The following is a 20,885-nucleotide window of genomic DNA, read 5'->3' on the forward strand; positions in this document are numbered from 1 at the left end:
CCGTGTATGAGAGTAAAGTACTTCATAGGCAGAAACCAGTGAAGGCAAATCCTTTCGATTTCGGTGAACACTGAGTGCTGCTTTTTTGATGTTTGGAAGGCATTTCTAATGATAATGGTAGTGGCAAGATTTCTCATTTTGGTGAAATATTTCATGCTGACATGGAGCTTAACTAATGACTGCTTCGTTTTCTGCTGCCCCTGTGCTGACTGCAGCAAGGATGTATATGAAAGGCAGTTACTCAGTTTGTAAAGCAGACTGAGTACAGTTACAGTGTGTTCTGAATTTGTAGTCTTTCCTATAATGGCCTTGTGTATCCTTTCTTTCCAGTGTACTGCCAGCACAGCTTGTATGTGTATTTATGGACTTCTTTCCTTTGTCCTGACATCACTGGAATTACATACATTGGGCAATCAGCAGGTAAGCATCCAAGGCTCATTGCTTCTGTTACCTAATTTAAAATAAACTGTCATAACTGATGCTAATTACTTTTGTTAAATTATAATCCTGCATTTGAAACTGCAAACTTTATGTGACTTAGATCTAAAAGAGTGATTTGCTGGTTTTCCTACTGCATTTACACAATGCAAACTTAGTAAAAACCTGTGCAGACTGGCTGTTTAATAATGGAAGAGTATATCTTGCACTTGAAGTCCTCTGGATCTGAAACTAATTGTTGATGTGTTATTGCCAAAGCAACAGAAATAATATGTACTCCATTTCCAAGTTTGGAAAGACATCATATAGCCCTTTGCAGACATAGTGCACATATCTGTCCTGGCCAGTCCGTTCATGTTAAAGCTTTAGTCTGGCTGTGTGTTGGGGGTTTGGGTGTGTTGGGTGTTTCTTCCTGTTTTGACTAGAGGAAGTAGTTATGTCTTGGCTGATAAACATGGAACTTAAATTCCAAAGATGTGGCAGAACTTGGTTGGGATGAAATTCCCCGTGTAAAGTAACTTTTATTTTCTTGGTCCTCTCTTCCTTTGAAGGATATAATTGATGCTGCATGTGAAGTTCTGGCAGCTTCCAGCATTCCTCAGCTCTTCTGGAAGACGGTGAGTGTGTTGGCAACTTCTTGACTTACCTTGCCTATAACTAAAACCTGACAAAACATCCTCTTTTAGGAAGGGAACAGACTGTATTTATTTAGTTTCTAGAAGGGCCTGAGGAGCGAGTGTTCGTTTGTATCTATCTTTGATTTACTTTTGCCCTTTCCTGCCTTTTAGGTACAGCCTTGGCTTTACTCTTGAAGGATACTGGAACAAGTTTTAATATAGGTGATAGTTTAAACCAGGGCTGGGTTGCAAGGATTGAACTAACTGCTGGCAAAAGCATCATGCTTATTTTTTGTTGTCACAGAATTAGGATATGTAATGCATTATAGTCTTACTTCCTGCCTTATACTTGCACACTGCCTCATGCTTTAGTCTGTGCAAGGACTGGAGTGATACTTTTGTGCATGATTAATGTTAAATGTACAACTTAAAAAGGAACTGTATCCTTGTACTGTATTGAGACCTTTTTAGCATTTGTTTTTAGTAATATGACATTTGTTTTCTGTTTCCACCTCCAGGAACCTACTGCGGGTCTGGGTATTATCCTGGACAGTGTGTGTGGGATGTTCCCCCATCTTCTTACTCCTCTCCTTCAGCTGCTCCAAGCCCTTGTGTCTGATAAATCTACTGCAAAAAAGGTACAGGATCTCTCTTGGTATTTGGGAGGTGATTTCAAGACAGGGATAACATGCTGTGTGATAATGCTGTGTGATTCTTTCTTTCCATTTTAACCGTTTATCTCGCTTGAATCTTAGATAACAAACATTAAGCTTTTGTTGAAGAACAGTGGACAGGGCTCCTTTTTAGTCCTGTGCTGTTGCGGGACACTTATTTTCTGGCTTTTAGAAAACTTTTCAACTCTAATGCCTGAAGATTAAGATACCGCCTAATTTTTCAGGCTGTACTTTACTCAAAAGAAGTTCCTGATTAATTACATGAGACTTGTCTGGACATGTGGGCTGTCTAATAATGTTTTGGTAGGGTTGATGTCATGTCAACAACACTTGCCTATTCCTGGAAATTACCTAGTTGATTAATTTTTAAGAAGGTCTGGCTCTTTGTCTGTATTGTTTTAAGCTCTCTCTGTATGCAGGTATACAGTTTCCTGGATAAAATGTCGTTCTATATCGAACTGTACAAGCATAAACCTCCTGATGTGATCTCTCATGAAGATGGCACACTTTGGCGAAGACAGGCCCCAAAGCTCCTCTATCCACTTGGTAACAAAACTGACTTAACCTTTTACTGAAATACCTTGGGGATTTTTGAAATGCTTTGAGGAATTTAATTCTTTATCTGGATTCTAACTCATCGGTAAGTTTGTGATATTTTTTCACCTTCTTCTTCAATATTCAGGACTAGGTCAAACAAATCTGCGGATACCTCAGGGAACAGTGGGCCAAGTGATGCTGGACGATCGGGCTTATTTGGTACGGTGGGAGTATTCCTACAGCAGCTGGACACTGTTTACCTGTGAGATTGAGATGCTGCTCCATGTCGTATCAACAGCAGGTGAGATAGGCTGGGAGCGTAAAAGAGAATAAATAATTGTTAATTGGTATCAGTTTGAGGTTCATAGTACGATTGAACAGCTCTAAATACTCCTGAAGGACCATGGAACACTTTCCTAGAAACCTGATTTTTAAATTATTATTATAATTCTGTAAAATTCACTTCAGAAGGCCAAAAGCATGTGAGATGTGAGTGTGTGAGAGCATAGTGAGATGAGATAAATTATAGATGAGAGAAAAGTTGAGATAGATAAATGTTTTTTGGTATGGAAGATGATCTTGGGATTGTGTGGTAGGATTAATGTGTATTGTTCCAGATTTGATTATTGCTTAAGTAAGATTTTGCATGCTAGTGTTAGTTTTCTTTACCCAGATGTGATTCAGCATTGCCAGAGGGTCAAGCCAATAATTGATCTGGTTCATAAAGTCATCAGCACTGATGTATCAATAGCAGATTGCCTTCTGCCAATCACGTCACGAATCTACATGCTCCTGCAGAGGTAAGTCACTGCCTGGCATGAAGTCACTAACAGCTGGGGTACCTGAGAAGATATAATGAGCTGGAAGGATGGCTAATTACTGGTTTTGCCAAGAGCATTGCAAGAAGTGTGTCTTGGTGCTTGAACTCCCCAAGACTGGTGTTCAGTTCTCATGACTGTTCCGACTTCACGCTGTTTAATGCTTTGATGCAGCAGAATGGCCCCTCTTCCACTTCTTTCTTGAGTGTTGTGCAATTGTAAGGCATTTTTTATTGGTAGCTGTATTTACGTGAAAGGGGAGTAAAGCGTATCGTTAGAGCAATAACTTCCTGGAGTTAAAATTGGTTGTGCTTACTAGCTCTCCGCTCAGTGTTAACTGCCTGGGAATTGATGTTCTGCTGGATACTCAGTGTTCACTGTGACAGTCTGCCGTCTTGCCAGCCTTGCCTCTTGGAGTAAATTGATCTGACTCAGGTGTGAGGAGGAGGTGGCAAGTCTAGACTGAAAGTGCAGATTCTGGTGTCTGTATTTACCTCATTAGGTTTTATACTTGTGTAATTCAGTGAGAGAGAAGATATTTTGATCAAAACAATAGTATATTGGCTAGGCCACAGGTGGCAGTGGATTTTATGCATAATATTTCTTTTTCTTAGGCTAACAACTGTAATCTCTCCCCCTGTGGATGTTATTGCTTCCTGTGTCAATTGTTTGACAGTACTGGCTGCTCGGATGCCAGCCAAGGTAAGAAATGACCTTCTGGGTTTGCTAGGTCTGAGAACTAGTAGACATGTATATGTGAGTGAGAGGGAACATCTGTACTTTATCTCTTGCAGGTTTGGACTGACCTTCACCATACAGGGTTCTTACCATTTGTTGCCAATCCAGTGTCCAGTATGAATCACATGATTAGGTATTCATGATTCCCCAGGCCTTTTTTTTGTTTTTGGTTTTCTCCTAACCTATTCATAACCTGTCTTAAGAACTTTTTGCCAGTGTGAAATCTATGCATCTGACATCTCTTGCTCATGTCAGAGTCCTGCTATTCATGTAATGAACCCTCTTGCTGATTTCACAGTGCAGAGGGAATGAATGCTGGGGGCTATGGAAACCTATTGATGAGCATAGAACAGCCTCAAGGCGAGTACAGTGTTACCATCTCCTTCCTGAACCTGATCACGACTCTAGTCCGGGTGAGTGCTTCAGGAATGGTGCATGTGAAGTCAGCTGTAGGCTGGTGTGATAGGAAAGTGAAATACGGCCATGTCCGAGATTCCCTCTGCAACGGGTCTCTATGAGTAATCATTGGTTGACACTCCCTTTGTGCTACTGCTTGTGCTTTCTCTGTAGTCTGATTCTTTCAAAAAACTGATTCATCTGATCTACAAAAGAACAGAAGTTGCTTGTAAATCAATAAATGCTCAATAGTTTTCTCATGCTTTAAAGACATATGCATATCTTCCTGCAAAAGGTTTCTTGTCCTTTTAACCAGAAGGGGGACAATAACATTTCTGTTTCTCTTAGGGACAGCTTGGTAGCACGCAGAGCCAAGGACTTGTGCCTTGCATTGTGTTTGTCCTGAAGGAGATGTTACCAAATTACCACAAATGGCGTTATAACTCTCATGGAGTAAGAGAGAAAATTGGTAAGGACGTTGAGTGGGGGGAGGAGGATGAGGGTATCAAAAGGATCACCTGTCTTCTCAGAGAGAACATGTGAATCTTTATTCCTTTTTGTATCATTCCTTTCTAGCAGCCATTTGGGATCTGCTTTGGACATCTACCAGTGTTGCTAGATGCTGTGATTTGTTTGAAAATATTAGGAACTAGGCAACAGATCTTCCTGAACTGAGTAGTCTGTTTCATCTCTGTTTTAGGATGCCTTATTCTGCAGTTGATCCATGCTATACTGAATTTGTGCCCTGAAATGGATCCTCGCAGCAGGTAAGACAGGTGATGGATTTCAGATCTGAAGTAGCCTGGCTTTCAGTGCAGGAGAGCTCTGTTACTATCTTTTTTGTTTCAGTTTTTGAATATAAATGACTAGGGGTGAACTGGCACAGTTGCATAGTGCTGGTTTCATCTGTTTGCAGTGTTACTGAGTACAGGAAGGGTAGAAAAAGATTAGGGACATTGTTGTTTAGAATTCCTGGTGAAGAAAGAGAAAACAGTAATTAGATTTCCTAGGACAGACTGCCATCCACTTTCCTGTTTGGTGTATCCACTCTGAAGAAAGTAGAAGGGAGAATAACGTGGGGGTCAGTGGGGGTGTAGAAATTAAGAGGTTACTTTGTGGTAGTTTTCTGAGGGCTATGTGGGAAAATACTGGAAGTATCAGCTGCTAGTGCTGATGTCCTGTATGTTCGTTTCTCACAGCAATGCCCCCAGCCTTCAGTCCTTGTGCATCTTCAGCCTGGCCAACACTGAAGCAGGGCAGGCTGTCATTAACATCATGGGAATTGGTGTGGACACTATTGATATGGTAATGGCCTCCCAGTCTAGCAGGTGAGTGGTGTGTTTCATTTCAGTAGTGTGAGGAGAGAAGCAAATGATAATATCTGAAATGTAGCTTTAATTTAATTGGGAATCAGCATAGCAGCTAGCCACGACAGCCTGCCTCGTATGGTCTGGAGGAACAAGCCTTGTTTGCTCCAGAGCCATATATAGTCTTTTCTGTACGCTATCTGTTTAATGCAGTTGTTTTAGTTTTCTATTTCTAAATTATATTTGGAGCCTGCTGGTGGGTGTAGATGTGCTCAATTGTTTAATGTTTGCTAGCAGTTAAATTTTTTTGATAAAGGATTCACTTGAATGCAATTTATAAGATTGCATGAGTGAATTGGAAGCAAGATGAGTAGAGCCAATGTTAGAAGTCTTGTGTCTTCAAGTAACCCCAGAGTTCAAATGAAGCTCTACTCATGAATAAATTGTAATAAACCTTGAACTGTAATTTTGGAATTGCTAGGGATGATCGGTCTTTTCAGGGTGGTTCTGAAGGCAGCTTGAAGTACTCTGGAAGTCTTGAAGATATCTCCAGTGTTGAGCGCCTTAACCTCCTTATGTGGCCCTCACTGAGGCTTGAATCTTTCTCCTTTCCTCTGTTCCCTTTTCCTTGCCAACCTTGCTTGACATATGGCCAGCCAAACTTGCTAGCAGGTTGTTTCTGTTAGAGTTTGCCATTTTTTTCTTTCAAAACAAGTCTGGAAGGGAATCCAGACTTGTTAAAGAAAAAGTGAGACCTATCTGAGAAATCTTTTGGCTTTAATGTCTCTTCAGAGTGTTTATCTGATAAGGAAAATCTTAGGAAAATACCAGACTTACAGCCAGTTTTCTCTCTTCATCCGGTTTTGGTACTCTATAATTTTTGTAAGACTGGTTCTGTAAATGTTTCTTTCCCTGTCTTAACACATTTTAGATCTCTCTATGCCAAAGTAGGGGAAAAAGCGACAATAGGCTGTCAGGCTATTTTTCTTCTTTGTTTGATGCTGAAAACTCGGGGCTGGGTGGACTTTTTTTTGTGGGTATGTGGGGGTTTGTATTTCAGCAGCTGTTATGTGGTGACATGACAGACTGAGTAAAAATATATTATAACTCCTGATTGATGGAGTATAGAATTTCCTCTTTGAACGTTGTACAAATAATGGTCAGTTGTCAACACAGTTAGTTACTTTGGTTTCTTTTTGGAACACAGTGATGAGTCACAAGGCCAAGGTCAACTGCTGATCCAAACAGTTAAGCTGGCATTCTCGGTTACCAATAATGTCATCCGGTTGAAACCTCCCTCTAGTGTGGTATCTCCATTAGAACAGGCACTTACTCAGCATGGTATGTATTTCTCTGTGGGGATGGCCTGGGCAGCTATGCTTTTTTGTTATTTGCGTATAGTCAGTGTGTGTCTCATTACAAACAGTAGATAAGATATCAGTGTTCCAGAAAGTGGTTTCTGGTGATGGCAGAAGGCCTATTCTCCCTCCTCTGAGGCATTCTTCTCCTCTGGGACAGCTTCTAAAGTATTAAGCAAATGTGGCTTGTTATTCACTTCTTTGTAAATGGAAACCAGCTGCCATTAGTACCTCTGGCTGGGCTCATGCCTTGTTCTTTTGGAAGACTGACCTAGTTCTCACCTTCTGCTATGGAAATCATTATGTGGTAGATAGTTACACCTTGTTGCAGTTTCTTCTCTTTGATTTTAATCATGTTCTCTCCAGGTGCTCATGGAAACAATCTTATTGCGGTCTTGGCCAAATACATTTACCACAAGCATGACCCTGCACTTCCACGCCTGGCCATCCAATTGCTCAAACGACTGGCTACGGTAAGATGAGACTCACACAAGTGCTCCTTTGCTTCTCCCCTTGTGATTGATTCCACCACTGAAATTCTTTCAAGATAATTTCTTCAGGCTTTTTTGTATTGGGGAGCCTAATGCAAGTCAGTTGAAGGCACTGTGGACTGAGAGCTGTAAGACAGAGCACATTAAAAATCACATAAAGGGCCCTTGGTTTTTTAACATAATCCTCTGCTGTTTCAGAAGTCCATCAGTTGCTGAGAGGCTTCACACGAGTGGGGTGTTTTCTGCAAAGTATTTGCATCTCCAGTTGATCTCTCCACATTTTTGAGCAACTTCCTCAAGTCACTCTTAAATACAATTCCTACACCTTCTTAACTAGACCTTTAACGTCTTACTGAGAAGAGGATCCTGTTTAAGTTTTTATCGGGAGCCTTTTAACTAATTTAACCAATTAATTAACGGAAGTAATCAACTTTGCCTTTTAGACTTACTGCTTTTGGCTGCTGACCTTCTGAGAATGTATTTCCAGTTTTATTCAAGCATATAAATCCAGCTCTGGGTTTATTTATTTCAAGACACATTATTCTAAAACTGTTTTTCTCTTTGTCTTTTCTAGTTTTGTCATAACGCTTGAGAAATAGGTGAGGGATAGAGCAGAATTGCTAAAGAGGAAAACTTGGATCACTTTGCAAGCTGCTTCTGCTTAATGACAACTTAGTTTTGAGTTCCGTCACATATGTTTGTTCAATATAAAATATTTCAGAGTCTCAATTTGAAATGCATATCATCTTTTATATAGAGGAGAAGCATTCTGTAGAGTTTGATTATTCTTGCTTCTGATGTTTCTTTCCTTTTGCAGGTTGCTCCCATGTCTGTTTATGCCTGCCTTGGTAGTGATGCTGCTGCCATCCGTGATGCCTTCCTCACCCGCCTGCAGAGCAAGATTGAGGACATGCGTATTAAGGTCATGATACTGGAGTTCCTCACAGTTGCGGTGGAGACACAACCTGGGCTCATTGAGCTGTTCCTGAACTTGGAAGTGAAAGACGGCAGCGACGGGTCAAAGGTAGAATAGCAGATATTTGCCCAAGGACTCACTAGTCTTTCATTGTAGCATTCGTACCAGTCTTACAGCACTAGGCTCTAAAATCTGATAGTCCTGACATGGAACCTGATGTACTTAATGTAAAGATAAATGCAGCTTGTGCTTGCATTTAATGGGTGTGCTGCTATCCCAGTTTCACTTTTCCCTATAGCCAAACAGAAACTTTCTGCAACGTTTCAAGGCAGATACTGAGTTAACATAAGAACATCAGTTGGGTCAGACCAAAGATCCCTGTGTCCCACTGTCTTGACTCTGACAGTGGTCAGACAGTGAGGAACCTGAAGATGGAGGTACAATGGACAATGTTAATTTTCCAGAATACCCATTCTGGTACCTTGCAGTTCAAGGTCTTCTTGGGCTGGGACCTTCTGAAGGCGCTCGGTCTTACTAAGTCTTAGCTTAGCTAATTTTTTTTTTATTCCCCTAAAAATATTTTTTTCTCTCCTGTGTCATAACTACATTCCTTGTAGTTATATGCAAAATCTATGATGGCATCATGTGCTCAAGATTTATTTGTCTGTGTATTGTTCAAGTGGAATCAAGCACATTCTGCTTTAATAGGTGCCTACATAGTGGTTCTGTAGTGATGTACCCTGTCTCGTTTCCTTTTGCTGTAGGAATTCAGCTTAGGGGAGTGGAGTTGCCTCCAAGTAGTCTTAGAGCTGATAGACTCCAAACAACAGGAGAGGTACTGGTGCCCTCCCCTCTTGCATCGTGCTGCCATTGCCTTCCTGCATGCTCTGTGGCAGGACCGTCGAGACAGCGCCATGCTAGTTCTAAGGACAAAGTGAGTTCTTGTTTTTCTACAATGTATTTTTCTTTCTTTTTTCCAAAATACTTTTTCTTTGATTCATCAGACTTTTCAGGGACATTTGCATCTTAGTTTATGCGTGCCCTGCTAAGGGTATGCAGCATATGGGCTTTGAACTTAGTCTCTCACGAAAGAAGATGAGAACCTGTATGTGCATGTTCAGAAGCAAATATATTTCATTCTCTTTCTTTTATACAAAGCTGTATAAGCATGTATTTACCAAAGTGTATTTTCTGTGAAGTTTGGAACAGTCAAAATGCTGCTAGGCATGTGGCATGGGGGACATAACTGACTTTACTTCTGTATATATCTCTTAGGCCAAAGTTCTGGGAAAATTTAACCAATCCCCTCTTTGGGACCCTTCCTCCGCCTTCAGAATCGTCAGAGGTGAGTTACGTCCAAACAAAAAGAAGGTAGTTGTGTATTTCTCAGAAAAGGTTTCTAAGTGATACATGTGGCTCTTCCCTCTGCTTGCAGTTTGCTAAAAGCAGGTATGATCAAGTGGTTTAAACACAGGCAGGAGATGAAGTGAGTGCTTCCTGGCTTTGCAGAGACTGTACAGCTGTGAACTGTCTTTTGAAATTCTCTGCTCTTTATTCATATATGAAACAAAAATAGATGTTACCTAGCATCTGTGGTAACACTTTTTGGAAGCTGTGCTGTCTGTAGTGTATCCATGCTAAACCTTGTGTGATGTTGGGCAAAAGAAAGTCTCCTTTCTTTTTTTTTTTCAGGCATAGCTCAGGCTGACTGGTATCACAGAGGAATCGATTAGGTTCTTGCCATTATTCCTTTCTATGGGAGTTTCCCTCTTCATTTTGAAAGTCCTGTGGCCTTGCTCAGAGTGCTGCTTTGAACACAGCATTCTTTCCTTATCACCAGTCCATGGTCAAGTGACATAACTATTGCTATCATGGGAGAAACAGGTCTCCTGCAGAGCTAGAGTATCAGTCACTGCCAGCAGATGGGTAGGGATAAATCAGAATTCCACTCACCTGCAGAGCCAGGTGCTCAGATTTGGCTCTTTTTTTTTTTTTTCTTTATAGCTCAGTGTCTTGGATACCTGTGCCTTAATCATGAAAATCATCTGTTTGGAGATCTACTATGTTGTCAAGTGAGTCTTTGGTAGTCTCTCCTTTGTCTCTGTACTTTTTAATGATCTAAACTGTTTGTGTTAAATCTTGATAGACCGTGCAGGCTTTGAGGGACAATTTGAAAATGTGGGAGGAGCAGTAATTTATAAACAAATCACAAATGTGCATTTGAGATTCTTGCAATCACCAGTTGCAGAAAGAGATGTTACAGTGTTTATGCAGCCTGTAGGTCCAATTGTTAGTAATAGTATTTTCCTTGTGCCCTGGAATGAGAATATATAGTATTTATTAAAACTAATTGTAAACTAAGCTAAGTTCAGCTACTGTAGTGATTGCTGAATAACATTTTAGCAGTTTTCTCCCACTCTTCTTGTTTTTTGGAACATAACTGCCCTTTCACATGTTGAAAAGTGACAGTTATCTAAAATCTCCACTTAAAACAAAAATCATAGATTTTCTTCAGGGGTTGTGTTTTTCCTTCACATTTGATGCAAAAAGTGGGATTCCCTGCACAGGTCTAATATGTGGAATAACCTTCACTTGCAAGCTGTGCCCTTGGCTTTCCTACCTGAATCTCAGAAGAAGTATATTTTCTGACCAAAGAATAAATGAAGATAACTTGTCCTCTTGATTTGGTCAGGGGCTCACTGGATCAGTCCCTGAAAGACACGCTGAAGAATTTCTCCACCAAAAAGCGCTTTGCCTATTGGTCAGAATATGTGAAGTTACTGGCGTATCATGTGGCAGAGACAGAGGGTAGCAGCTGTGCCTCCATGACAGAATATCAAATGCTGATCTCAGCCTGGCGGATGCTGCTGATAATCTCTACTAGCCATGTAAGAGCTACCTCTTATCTTTCATGATAATCAGAAGTTAACATTTTGAATAATACAATGTCAACTTCTCAGGGCCAGCTAAGCCATAATGAAGAATTCACTGGTTTTTCTTTCCATTTTCTTGTATATATATGCTTAAAACACAAGTTGGCATGAGCGTGGTACAAGAGGTTAGAGTAGGTCGTGTTTTGCTGTTTGATCAAAATAAGCATATTGTCTGTCTGAGCAGAGGAGGGAGGTAGTATATATTTTTTATAGCAGTTCTAAGTAATTCTGTAATCCTGAAGAGATTTTGCTGAGTGAAGTGAGGCAGGGATACACCATTAGGGAAATTAGTCGTGGCCGGCTTCTTGTCAACTGTTAATGTAATACTTCAGTGATTTCTGTAATCACTCAGTAGCTATAAAATTTGGTGAATTCTTAAAGTAACAAATTAAAACAGTAGACTGCTGTTAGACTGCTAAGAAGGTGCATCTTTTGTTCTTGATTGATCTCTGTCTTTGATCTTAGGCAGATATAATGCACCTGACTGATTCTGCAGTTCATCAGCAATTGTTTCTGGATGTGCTAAATGGGACCAAGGTTTTGGTAGGTGCTGCTTCCTGTCAGTTCTTTGATTTCCCAATTGCTCATCTCCTTTGTACTATGAGGAGTTCTGTTTCTGCAGCTGCTCACCATCAGAGGTTTTTAGATCCTGTGAAATTGGGCTAAAACAAAGTCTCTCTCCCCGAATTGATGAGCTTCTTATAAATCTTTATTTTGTATGTGTTATTCTTGTCATCACTGGGTGACCCTGCAGAGGGTCCCGACTATGGTTCCCTCGATGCTGCTACCTGCTGAAGAACAAACCTGGTCGTTTGGTGGTGGTGCTTGGGCTGAGGATTTCTTAAGCGTTCTTACATGTGACTGTTGCAACTGTAACTCTTGCAGTATTTCTCCTTAGCTTCTAGTTCCCATGTCAGTATCCTGTCTGCAGCTGGGGTCTATGCTATGTACCCTTCTTCTGATCCTGCTGAAACAGTGGAAGAGGTACGTATTTTGTTTTGACAATTTCTATTTAGCAGTGACTAATAAAACTTGGGAGATTATGTTTAAGTGTTTTGCTCTAGTGAGATTCCCTTAGTGATTTGGGGAGAAGACTGAAACCTTATCATAAAATTCTCTTTTCGGATGGCAAATGTCTGTAGGTTGTTGCTGAAATCTCTTGTAGTAATACATTTATGGTTTGGCATCCTGCTTGCTGGTGAAAATTGTGTCAAAAAAGCTTTTGTGATAGTCAGTTCTGCATTCTCACTGTACTGTGGAATGTCTTTAGTGAGATCCAGGTGGTCACTTAAAGTTTACTTGGAAGAACTGTTTTTATTTGTGTGGATCATGTAACTTACGATACACACAGCTCAGTCAAGCCAATATATTTATTGAGGGATCTTGTCTAATCTGAAGAGCTCTCCCTTTTTGTTGTCAGCGAGTTGGGTTCTGTGGATAAAATCATAAACTCCTTGACGCAGATTCTGGAGGGAGTACTACAGGCAGATCAGCAGATGATGGAGAAAACCAAAGCCAAAGTGTTCTCAGCTCTTATCACTGTGCTGCAAATGAAGGAGATGAAAGGTGAGGTGGTGTATGTACGAGTGTCAAGAGCAGAGCTGCCATGGCTGAATATACCCTAACACTCTAGTGTTTCTAAGATAAAAATGCTTTTGGCATTAGTAGTAGGAGAGGATGCTGAATATACTCACCAACCCATGGGACTTCTCTACTTTTTTCTTACTTGTTTCAGCTAGTTTTAGCAAGAGATGAGGTTTATCATTCACAGTATGTATATGTCTTCCCTTTTTCCTCAACAATAACCCCTATATTCCATCAGTTTGATAGAGACAAGATAGGGTTCCCATGTGTTTTTGAAAATAGCTCAGTGGGTGTGGGAGGGACACCCTAGTAAGGCCATCTCCAACAGTGATTGTGGAGCTTAGATTCTGACATTAATTTCTAGTTAGAGATAACAAAAGGCCCAAGCACAAGGAAGTCTTCGGCGGGTACATTTTGTTACAAACAGAGAAGCTACTCTGGTCATTACTTCTGTCACCTGTGGGCAACTTATGTTGCAGTGGCACTTGAACACCCTCAGTGGCATCTGGGCAGTATTTCTCTACAACACATACAAAGGCAATCGTGGTGTTGAGAAGTGTATCAGCTTACCTTTCTGTGCAGTTCTTGTCCCACTGCTGGGGCTCTGCAAGCCCATATATTTTGGAAAATAGAAAGTGGAGGTTCGGGGGTTTTTTTAATTTATTTTTCCTGTTGAATTTGAGTTTCAAGTCATGCTGGTAAAAGTTTATTGTAATGCTTTTGATGAGAATGTGGTATTTATATGGACTCACAGAATATAGACTGCACCCACTGGACACTACCAGCAATCTGGAGAAATGGGTAGAAAATGCTGTAATGAGCAGTTATGGAATAATCTGTCCATAGTAGTGCTTGATTTGTCCTTGAAATGTCATCAGTTTATATGACTTTATTATCCAGATGACCATTTAATCCCTTATTATATCCTCCTAGGCTTGATCAGCTAACATAGTCACAGTTACTTCTGTTCTATTTTGTAGGTTTTGAAATTAAAACAGAATAAATACTAGCGCCAAGAAACGTGGCCCAGTGATGTTATCAGTTGAACTGGAAACCTAACACACAATTCTTGTACTTAACCGTTGTCTATTCTGTGTGTGTCACAGTGAATGAGATCCCACAGTACTCCCAGCTGGTGTTGAGCGTGTGTGAAACACTCCAAGATGAGGTAATTGCACTCTTTGATCAGACTCGACACAGCCTGACCTTGGGAGATGCTACAGATGACAAGGACAGCATGGAAACAGATGATGCCTCCCGAGTTAAACACAAGGACCAGCGAGATGGGGTAAGGGACCTGTTCATCTGCTTTGCAGCTATGTTTCTTTTCTTTAAAGTTCTCTGTGTGCTTGGAACAACTTGCCTTGCAGCCCTCTGCCTTCAAAGGAAGTTCCGGCAATTTCTGTTTCAGAATTACTCCGTGTCTTTTTGGTACACATTAGTCTGGGAAGTTGGCTGTTGCCGCTTCTTTTCCAGAGCTGTCCTAAAAAATGTTGTCACAATTGCTAATACAGCCAGGAGCTGTGCAGAGTATAATGTGAGGGATACCAGCTGCCTTAATTTGGGATTCTGAGAATGATTGAGCTTTAGGTTGTGTTAGTAAATGCTTTCAAGATTTTCTTGGCATCCATGTCAAGCTTATACCTCGTTCTCCTTTCCTTGTCACCGCAGGTGTGTGTTTTGGGTCTGCATCTGGCTAAAGAGCTCTGTGAAGTTGATGAAGATGGAGACTACTGGCTACAGATTACTAGGAAAGTCCCTGTGCTTCCTACTATCTTTGCCGCATTGGAGATCAGCTTGAGAGTTAAACAAAACCTTCACTTCACAGAGGCCTCATTACATTTACTGCTGACCTTAGCAAGGACTCAGCAGGTGAGAGATGCAGAGAAATGAGAGCATATAGCTATATATTTTTAATAGGAACTGTATGTCTCATTATTCTGCCGGCGATGCAGCTGAACAATGATCTGTAGATGAAGTGTTTATTTTAGAGGCTGGCAAGCAGTAGGTCCTCTCTGCGTGCCTGCCTAGTTTGCTTTGTTTTTCTTGATAATGGGATGTCTCGGACGGAAGAGCTGAGCCAGCCAGAGCAGACCTGTAATTCAGAGCAGGCACTTTTGCTGAATGTATTCTTCTGCAATACAAATTATCCTTCCTAGTTAAAACAGCATTAAGTGTTGGAACCAGCTTTCTCATTAGTTGCAATAAAGCGTTGTTTATTACAAATTCAACTTTGTGTGGGGCTTTAGGAGAAAGCAAGGTCATTCCAAAGCCAGCCCTTTTCAAAGATTATGTGTGTACCGACCAGGTGATATTGGGATGGAATTCATAGTACAGTGACGCATGTCAGATTTTACTGGAAGAAGAGTGTTGCTTTTCTTGATACTGAATTTTTAACAACACAGAGAAGCGTGTGTAGATGAAAGTTCTCCAAATGGGTGGTGATGGTGCGAAGGACAGAAATATCTAATTAAAAATAAGTCTCTTTAGTCTCAGAGAGGAAAGAGATATGCAGATTTTAACAGTAGTTTGTTCTGTGTCTTGTAGGGAGCAGCAGCAGTGGCTGGAGCTGGTGTCACACAGAGTGTCTGCTTGCCCCTCTTGAGTGTGTACCAGCTCAGCACTAATGGCGCCATCCAGGTGCGTGCTACTTCGTTTTGGGTGGGAGTGCGCCAGGACAGATTGCCATGCCCTGCCTTGTGGGCTGTGGTTGGAGCAGAGCCCTCCTGGTCTGGGCAGGACAGCAGCCACCCCTAGAGCCCAGAGATGGTGTGTGCTACACTGGGCAGCAGTGTGGCAATAAGTAATAAGTAAATAAGTAATTTATTTTTGTATCTGTCCGATTTATTCAGACATCTGCTTCTTCTCGAAAGTCTCTGGATGCCCCGTCTTGGCCTGGAGTCTATCGTCTCTCCATGTCACTGATGGAACGCCTTCTTAAAACACTTAGATACAACTTCCTGACGGAAGCATTAGACTTTGTTGGTGTCCATCAAGAGAGGATTCTTCAGGTGTGTCATATACTTCCTCTGTGATGGTTCACTTGGCTTCTGTGTTGCAATAGCAGCAGAAACATGTCAGAAAGTGCAGAAGCATTGAAAAGAGGCTCCTGCCTCAGAGGGTTTACAGCAGAAATAATTCAATAGCAGAAAAAGGAGGATAGAATATACAAGCCACATAGTTAGGCCGGGATGGTTGTTATGATACTTGTTAGAGCTGGGCAGTCACCATCTGTTCCTCATGTTCACTCTTGGGGTTATAACTTTGCTACAGGTGTTTAATATGCCTGCTTAACACAGTAGCAGAAGTGAGAGTTTGGTTGGAACTCGCTTTGTGGCTGGCTGCTTTGCAAAGAAAAAGATGAGAGCTGTTCTTGGAGGTCGTTTCAGCTCAGCCTTGCTCAGATAATGAAAATGCTGTGGTCAGAGTTCAATCACCATTTGGGTCAGCAAGCTTTCACATCCTGCAATACTGAAATACCTGTACTGGCTGGATTGTGTCAGTGCAGACATCCTGAAGAGTCCTGTTTGTAACTAGGTGCCAAATTATCTGTTTATAGGCATGTTCCCCAGACAAATAGCAGTCTTAATATGGCAGTCTTATATGAAATGCATTGACCTCTGACTGTGAATATAAAGTGCTGAGTCTGACCCATGTGCTGTGCAGCTACTTTCATGAATGCATTTTCTGTCCCTAAAGGCAGATCCTGTGTATTTCAGCTTTTTCTGCTAGAGAAGGGAATGGGCTTTTTGTGATTAAACTGTAATTGCCCTGATTTACTTCTCCTTCCTTTCCAGTGCCTGAATGCAGTACGGACAGTACAGAGCTTGGCCTGTCTGGAAGAGGCTGATCACACTGTTGGCTTCATTCTTCAGCTCTCAAATTTCACAAAGGAGTGGCATTTCCACTTGCCACAGCTAATGAGGGACATGCAGGTAGGAATTAGCATACTGCTGTGGATAATACATGCCTTGGAGTGCGGGGATTTGCATGTGTTAAGAGAAAATAGCACTATATCACCTTTTATTGCTGCTCTTTTAATAGGAACTCTTGCTGAGGTAATTTACATGTTTGTTCTGTCAGTACCTTGTCTGAATTGAGTGAGGAAAGGTAACTTGGGGGCAGGCAGATGGTAGCTTGGAATTCAATGTTTTGCTCCTGGTTCTAGTGCCATGTGACTCCGAGAAAATACTGAGAAATCAAGAGACTGCATTGATCGCAGTGTTCTGTTTAACTGTGTTTTCTAGCTACCACCAATGGTAGCAAATAGATGGGTTTTGAGCTTTTAAGAGATTTCTCCCTCATCTTATTTATTTCAGGTGAACCTGTGTTATCTGTGTCAGGCCTGTACCTCCCTCCTGCACAGCCGCAAAATGCTCCAGCACTACCTGCAGGTGAGGATGGGGAATGTAAGCCGAACTGTAAGTTAGGAGTGTTGCATGCCCGTGCTCCCTGTTAAAAGGCAAATATTACTCAATATCAAGGCTCTTGGATGTTGAACTGATTGTCAGTAGTCCTAGCAGTGATTATTGACAATCATCAATAGTTAGGATTTGCACTTCTTCACAGCAAAAAAAAAAATGTGTAAAGAGTAGTCTGGACTTTAAAAGCTCTGGACTGTGTAAAGTCAGTCCTAGAGAAACAGCAGCCTGCGTTTGAATGATGCTGTTACCATCTTATAGCTGTCTATACTGTAGCAAGAAAGCTGCATTGCTTGTAGTGCTCCGTACTGCCAATAATTAAGCCACTGTTGATGTGGTGTCCTTGATCTGATTTTAATTTGTTTAAGAGAGATAGCTCTTGTTCTTGGGGAATCCTTAGATTCTTGAGGTGGAGACGATGCATTGCTACTGATGTGTTATTTCAGCATGGCTGAGGCTTGGTGTGTTGATTAGAGATTCTTTTTCTGGAATGTGGAATCTAAATAGCCTCTGCAGCTGCCTCCCTGCAATGCAGTGCCTCCCCTGATGCAGACTAAGTGTAGATTCTCAGGCTCCTAGCAGGTGACAGACTTTGGGTGCCTTATTTCCTCAGTCCTTTTGTTCATAGCTCTTTTTTTCCCCCTGAAGTACTGAAAAATAATCATATCTGTATTGAAGAGTTTATTTTTTACTTTCTCCACAGACAAAAAATGGTGATTCCCTTCCATCAAGTGTGACTCCACGAGTGCAGCGTAATCCTCAGGCCTCCTCCAAACATCCCAGCCCTGAGTCAGAGGCAGCAGAGCAGAAAGCACTGCTTACAGTGCAGTACAGCCTCTTGAAAATCCTCAGCAAATCTCTTGCTGCCCTGCGCCATTTCACCCCTGATGTCTGCCAGATCCTCCTTGATCAGGTAGAGAAGGAGGAGAGATGCTTCTCCCTGAAGTGGGGAGTTCCCAGCATTTCAAATGATGTTCTGGGTCTGTGCAGCGAGACACATTCTGTCCTGCTTGAGATGATGACCCCACCATACATCTGTTGTTCTGCCGCACAAAGCAGGAAGGCAGGACACAAGGATTTCCCCTTAGGAATCAGGCACTGATCAGTGTGAAAGGGAGGCTTGGCTGAGCTTTTGTGTGATCTGCACAACGCTGTGTTCCTGTAGCGTTACTGGAGCAGACTAGTAACCCAGCTAGGTTTGTAGCCTCAGAATGTCGCTCTTCAGAGAAGACACCCTCTTGTTATCCTCCTGTGTTGGTGTGACTTAGTAGCTGGTCTCCAAGATCAGAGAAGGAAGGTTTAATCCTTGATTCTGGTAGTGTCCTGCTGCTAACTTTTCGATAGTTAACTTCCTTTTCCTGTGCCTCTATGTACATATGCCTGGGCTTTTGAAAACAATCTGGAAAAAGTCATTACTTAAGCTTGCCACTTGGTGGCAAGCTGTGTTGCTTGGGAGCTGGAGAAGGCTGATTGTGCAGTACTGTACAGAATGCTCTCTACTGCTCCGTCTGCATACTTGAGATCTGGGAAATGATCTCAGTGCTTCTAGTTTTCCATGCAAAAAGCATGGTACAGGGGACTAGGTATTCCTGGTACTACAACAACATACTCATGGCCTCAGGGGTCATTCACTCCTCTTTCTGTTTCTCCACAGTCACTGGACCTTGCTGAGTACAACTTGCTCTTTGTTTTGAGTTTCACCACACCAGCCTTTGATTCAGATGTCGCACCTTCCTTTGGGACCCTCCTTGCCACAGTCAACGTGGCCCTTAACATGTTGGGAGAGGTACTAGCCATTTCTCTGTTTGGGAGAGCACAGCACTTGCAGTGATCTCACAGCACTCATTCTGCTGATATTTTGAAGAGTAGGAATATTGCCTCTTGTATCTCCTGTCTCTAATGCCTGTCTGTTTTTTTTCCCTTTAAGCTGGATAAGAAGAAGGAACCTTTCCCTCAGGCTGCAGGGCTAAATATGCAAGAGGGAACCAAAACCCTCAAGTAAGTTTCTAGCTGTTTGATTTAGTTATGGCCAAGAGCAGGACCTAATGCTCCTCAGATCAGAACTGAGGTTTACATTCATGTCACTTCAGAGCTGCTCACTCTGAATCCAAGGAGTTCAGGTAGCCCATCAGAAGCTCTCCAAAGCAAGCAGGGACTTTTGTGGCAGGGTGTGTGAAGCCATCCCATCCTAAGATGCAGTATATAGAGTTGTGTGATGCTTATTTACCAGTATATTTGAATCAGACTTCCCTGATGGCCAACAGGGGTTTCTACTCTGCGGACCACACCTTTTGGGTGTCACTGCTTGAGCAGAATGTGAACAGTAGCAGTGTTTGCTCGTGCGTACCCTGTGTGTGAAGTCTCTCTAAGAGTCTTTGACCTTGAAACTAGAGTGTGCTGACCTTTTTGGTGCCTGCTGATTTGTGTTTCTCTGCGCAGGTCTCTGCTCATGTTTACAATGGAAAACTGTTTCTACCTGCTCATCTCCCAGGCTGTTCGGTACTTGAGAGACCCAGCCGTGCACCCCCGTGATAAGCAGCGGATGAAACAGGAGCTCAGTTCTGAGCTGGTAAGTAGCTTGTACCATGCTTTCTCGCTGTTCGGTGTAAATGTATCTTGTGGGAGAAGGTCATTTGTCTTTGGCTGCTCAGTAGAGCCCATTTCCCAGCATGAGTCAGCCAGAGGCATCTTGGCCTGCACGTACTGGTGCCTGTTCCTGTGCCACCGGCAGCCTGTTTGTGGGGGTAAAGGGGCATGTGTTCAGAAGAAGCTAACTTGTTACGTGCTTCTAATTTCAGAGTACACTGCTCTCCAGCCTGTCTCGTTACTTCCGCCGTGGTGGTCCTTCTTCACCTGCCAGCGGGGTTCTTCCCTCTCCCCAAGGAAAGTCTGCTTCCAAGCTGGGTCCTGAGGGGCAGGAGCCTTTGTTTCAGCTCGTGCAGGCCTTTGTCCGGCACGTGCAGAGATAGATTCCATCCTGCCCCTGCCTCCCTTTTCAGGACCTGCAGGAGAACAATTCATGTCCACCACAGAAGGCATCACCTTTGGCAGAGCTCGTAACAAGGAGTGGGAAAGGGAGGGAGGCCTGGTGTGGGCAGTGGTGTAAACCGAGCTGTAACATCAGCAGCGCCATCCCACTGAACTCTTGCAACCCTGTAGCGGAGTGAATGTAAGGAAAGCCGAGTGCGGCTCTTCAGTGATCAGCCCATGTGCACAGCCTGGCTGCTCCATCTGCTAGAGCATCCTGGCTGGGTACAAGTGCTGAACAGTCAAAACCTTTATTTTTATAGCTTGTACCTCAGCTGGGGAAGCTGTGGCTGGATGGAGAGAGGAGACAAACTTTCCACTGGGCATTTACTCTGCTCTTAACACAAGGTGCAATCTGCCTCTCCCTTGCAGTCAGCGTCCAGTTAAGGCACAACCAAGGGATCAGCCAGCAATTCAGAGACCATCTTTCTACTGCTATTTTTGTACTGAATGGTTCAAGCAAGACGGTGTATGTGTGCTCACGCCTTCCCTTCACCCTGCAGCCTGTGTGTTGTGTGCGTTTCTGAAGAGCAAAGCCTCAAGGTTTTTAAGTCAAAATTCCATTGCTCCAGTCTTGCAGATTTTTGTAACTGTGCCCTATTTATACTGATATTAAAACCTTTATAGACA

At 42.4% G+C, this 20,885-nt stretch overlaps 1 protein-coding gene across 1 annotated transcript in view; it reads left to right on the plus strand.

Moving 5' to 3' along the window:
* NUP188 (nucleoporin 188) overlaps positions 1-20,885 on the plus strand; it is a 29,124-nt gene extending 8,239 nt beyond the window's left edge. The window contains exons 12-44 of the mRNA XM_075112638.1: positions 331-420; positions 990-1,055; positions 1,574-1,693; positions 2,149-2,275; positions 2,412-2,567; positions 2,940-3,066; positions 3,699-3,786; positions 3,879-3,955; positions 4,121-4,235; positions 4,567-4,687; positions 4,919-4,985; positions 5,418-5,546; positions 6,733-6,866; positions 7,250-7,356; positions 8,192-8,398; positions 9,055-9,224; positions 9,566-9,635; positions 10,295-10,362; positions 10,983-11,178; positions 11,689-11,766; positions 12,122-12,207; positions 12,644-12,789; positions 13,914-14,095; positions 14,479-14,679; positions 15,355-15,447; positions 15,660-15,818; positions 16,605-16,742; positions 17,127-17,201; positions 17,932-18,141; positions 18,883-19,014; positions 19,156-19,226; positions 19,668-19,797; positions 20,027-20,885. Of these exons, the coding sequence (XP_074968739.1) occupies positions 331-420; positions 990-1,055; positions 1,574-1,693; positions 2,149-2,275; positions 2,412-2,567; positions 2,940-3,066; positions 3,699-3,786; positions 3,879-3,955; positions 4,121-4,235; positions 4,567-4,687; positions 4,919-4,985; positions 5,418-5,546; positions 6,733-6,866; positions 7,250-7,356; positions 8,192-8,398; positions 9,055-9,224; positions 9,566-9,635; positions 10,295-10,362; positions 10,983-11,178; positions 11,689-11,766; positions 12,122-12,207; positions 12,644-12,789; positions 13,914-14,095; positions 14,479-14,679; positions 15,355-15,447; positions 15,660-15,818; positions 16,605-16,742; positions 17,127-17,201; positions 17,932-18,141; positions 18,883-19,014; positions 19,156-19,226; positions 19,668-19,797; positions 20,027-20,197 (4,107 nt within the window). The 3' untranslated portion in view covers positions 20,198-20,885. The remainder of the gene's footprint in view (positions 1-330; positions 421-989; positions 1,056-1,573; positions 1,694-2,148; positions 2,276-2,411; positions 2,568-2,939; positions 3,067-3,698; positions 3,787-3,878; positions 3,956-4,120; positions 4,236-4,566; positions 4,688-4,918; positions 4,986-5,417; positions 5,547-6,732; positions 6,867-7,249; positions 7,357-8,191; positions 8,399-9,054; positions 9,225-9,565; positions 9,636-10,294; positions 10,363-10,982; positions 11,179-11,688; positions 11,767-12,121; positions 12,208-12,643; positions 12,790-13,913; positions 14,096-14,478; positions 14,680-15,354; positions 15,448-15,659; positions 15,819-16,604; positions 16,743-17,126; positions 17,202-17,931; positions 18,142-18,882; positions 19,015-19,155; positions 19,227-19,667; positions 19,798-20,026) is intronic.

The sequence above is a fragment of the Phalacrocorax aristotelis genome, chromosome 17 (genome assembly GCF_949628215.1).
Source record: "Phalacrocorax aristotelis chromosome 17, bGulAri2.1, whole genome shotgun sequence".
NCBI classification, from domain to species: Eukaryota; Metazoa; Chordata; class Aves; order Suliformes; family Phalacrocoracidae; genus Phalacrocorax; species Phalacrocorax aristotelis.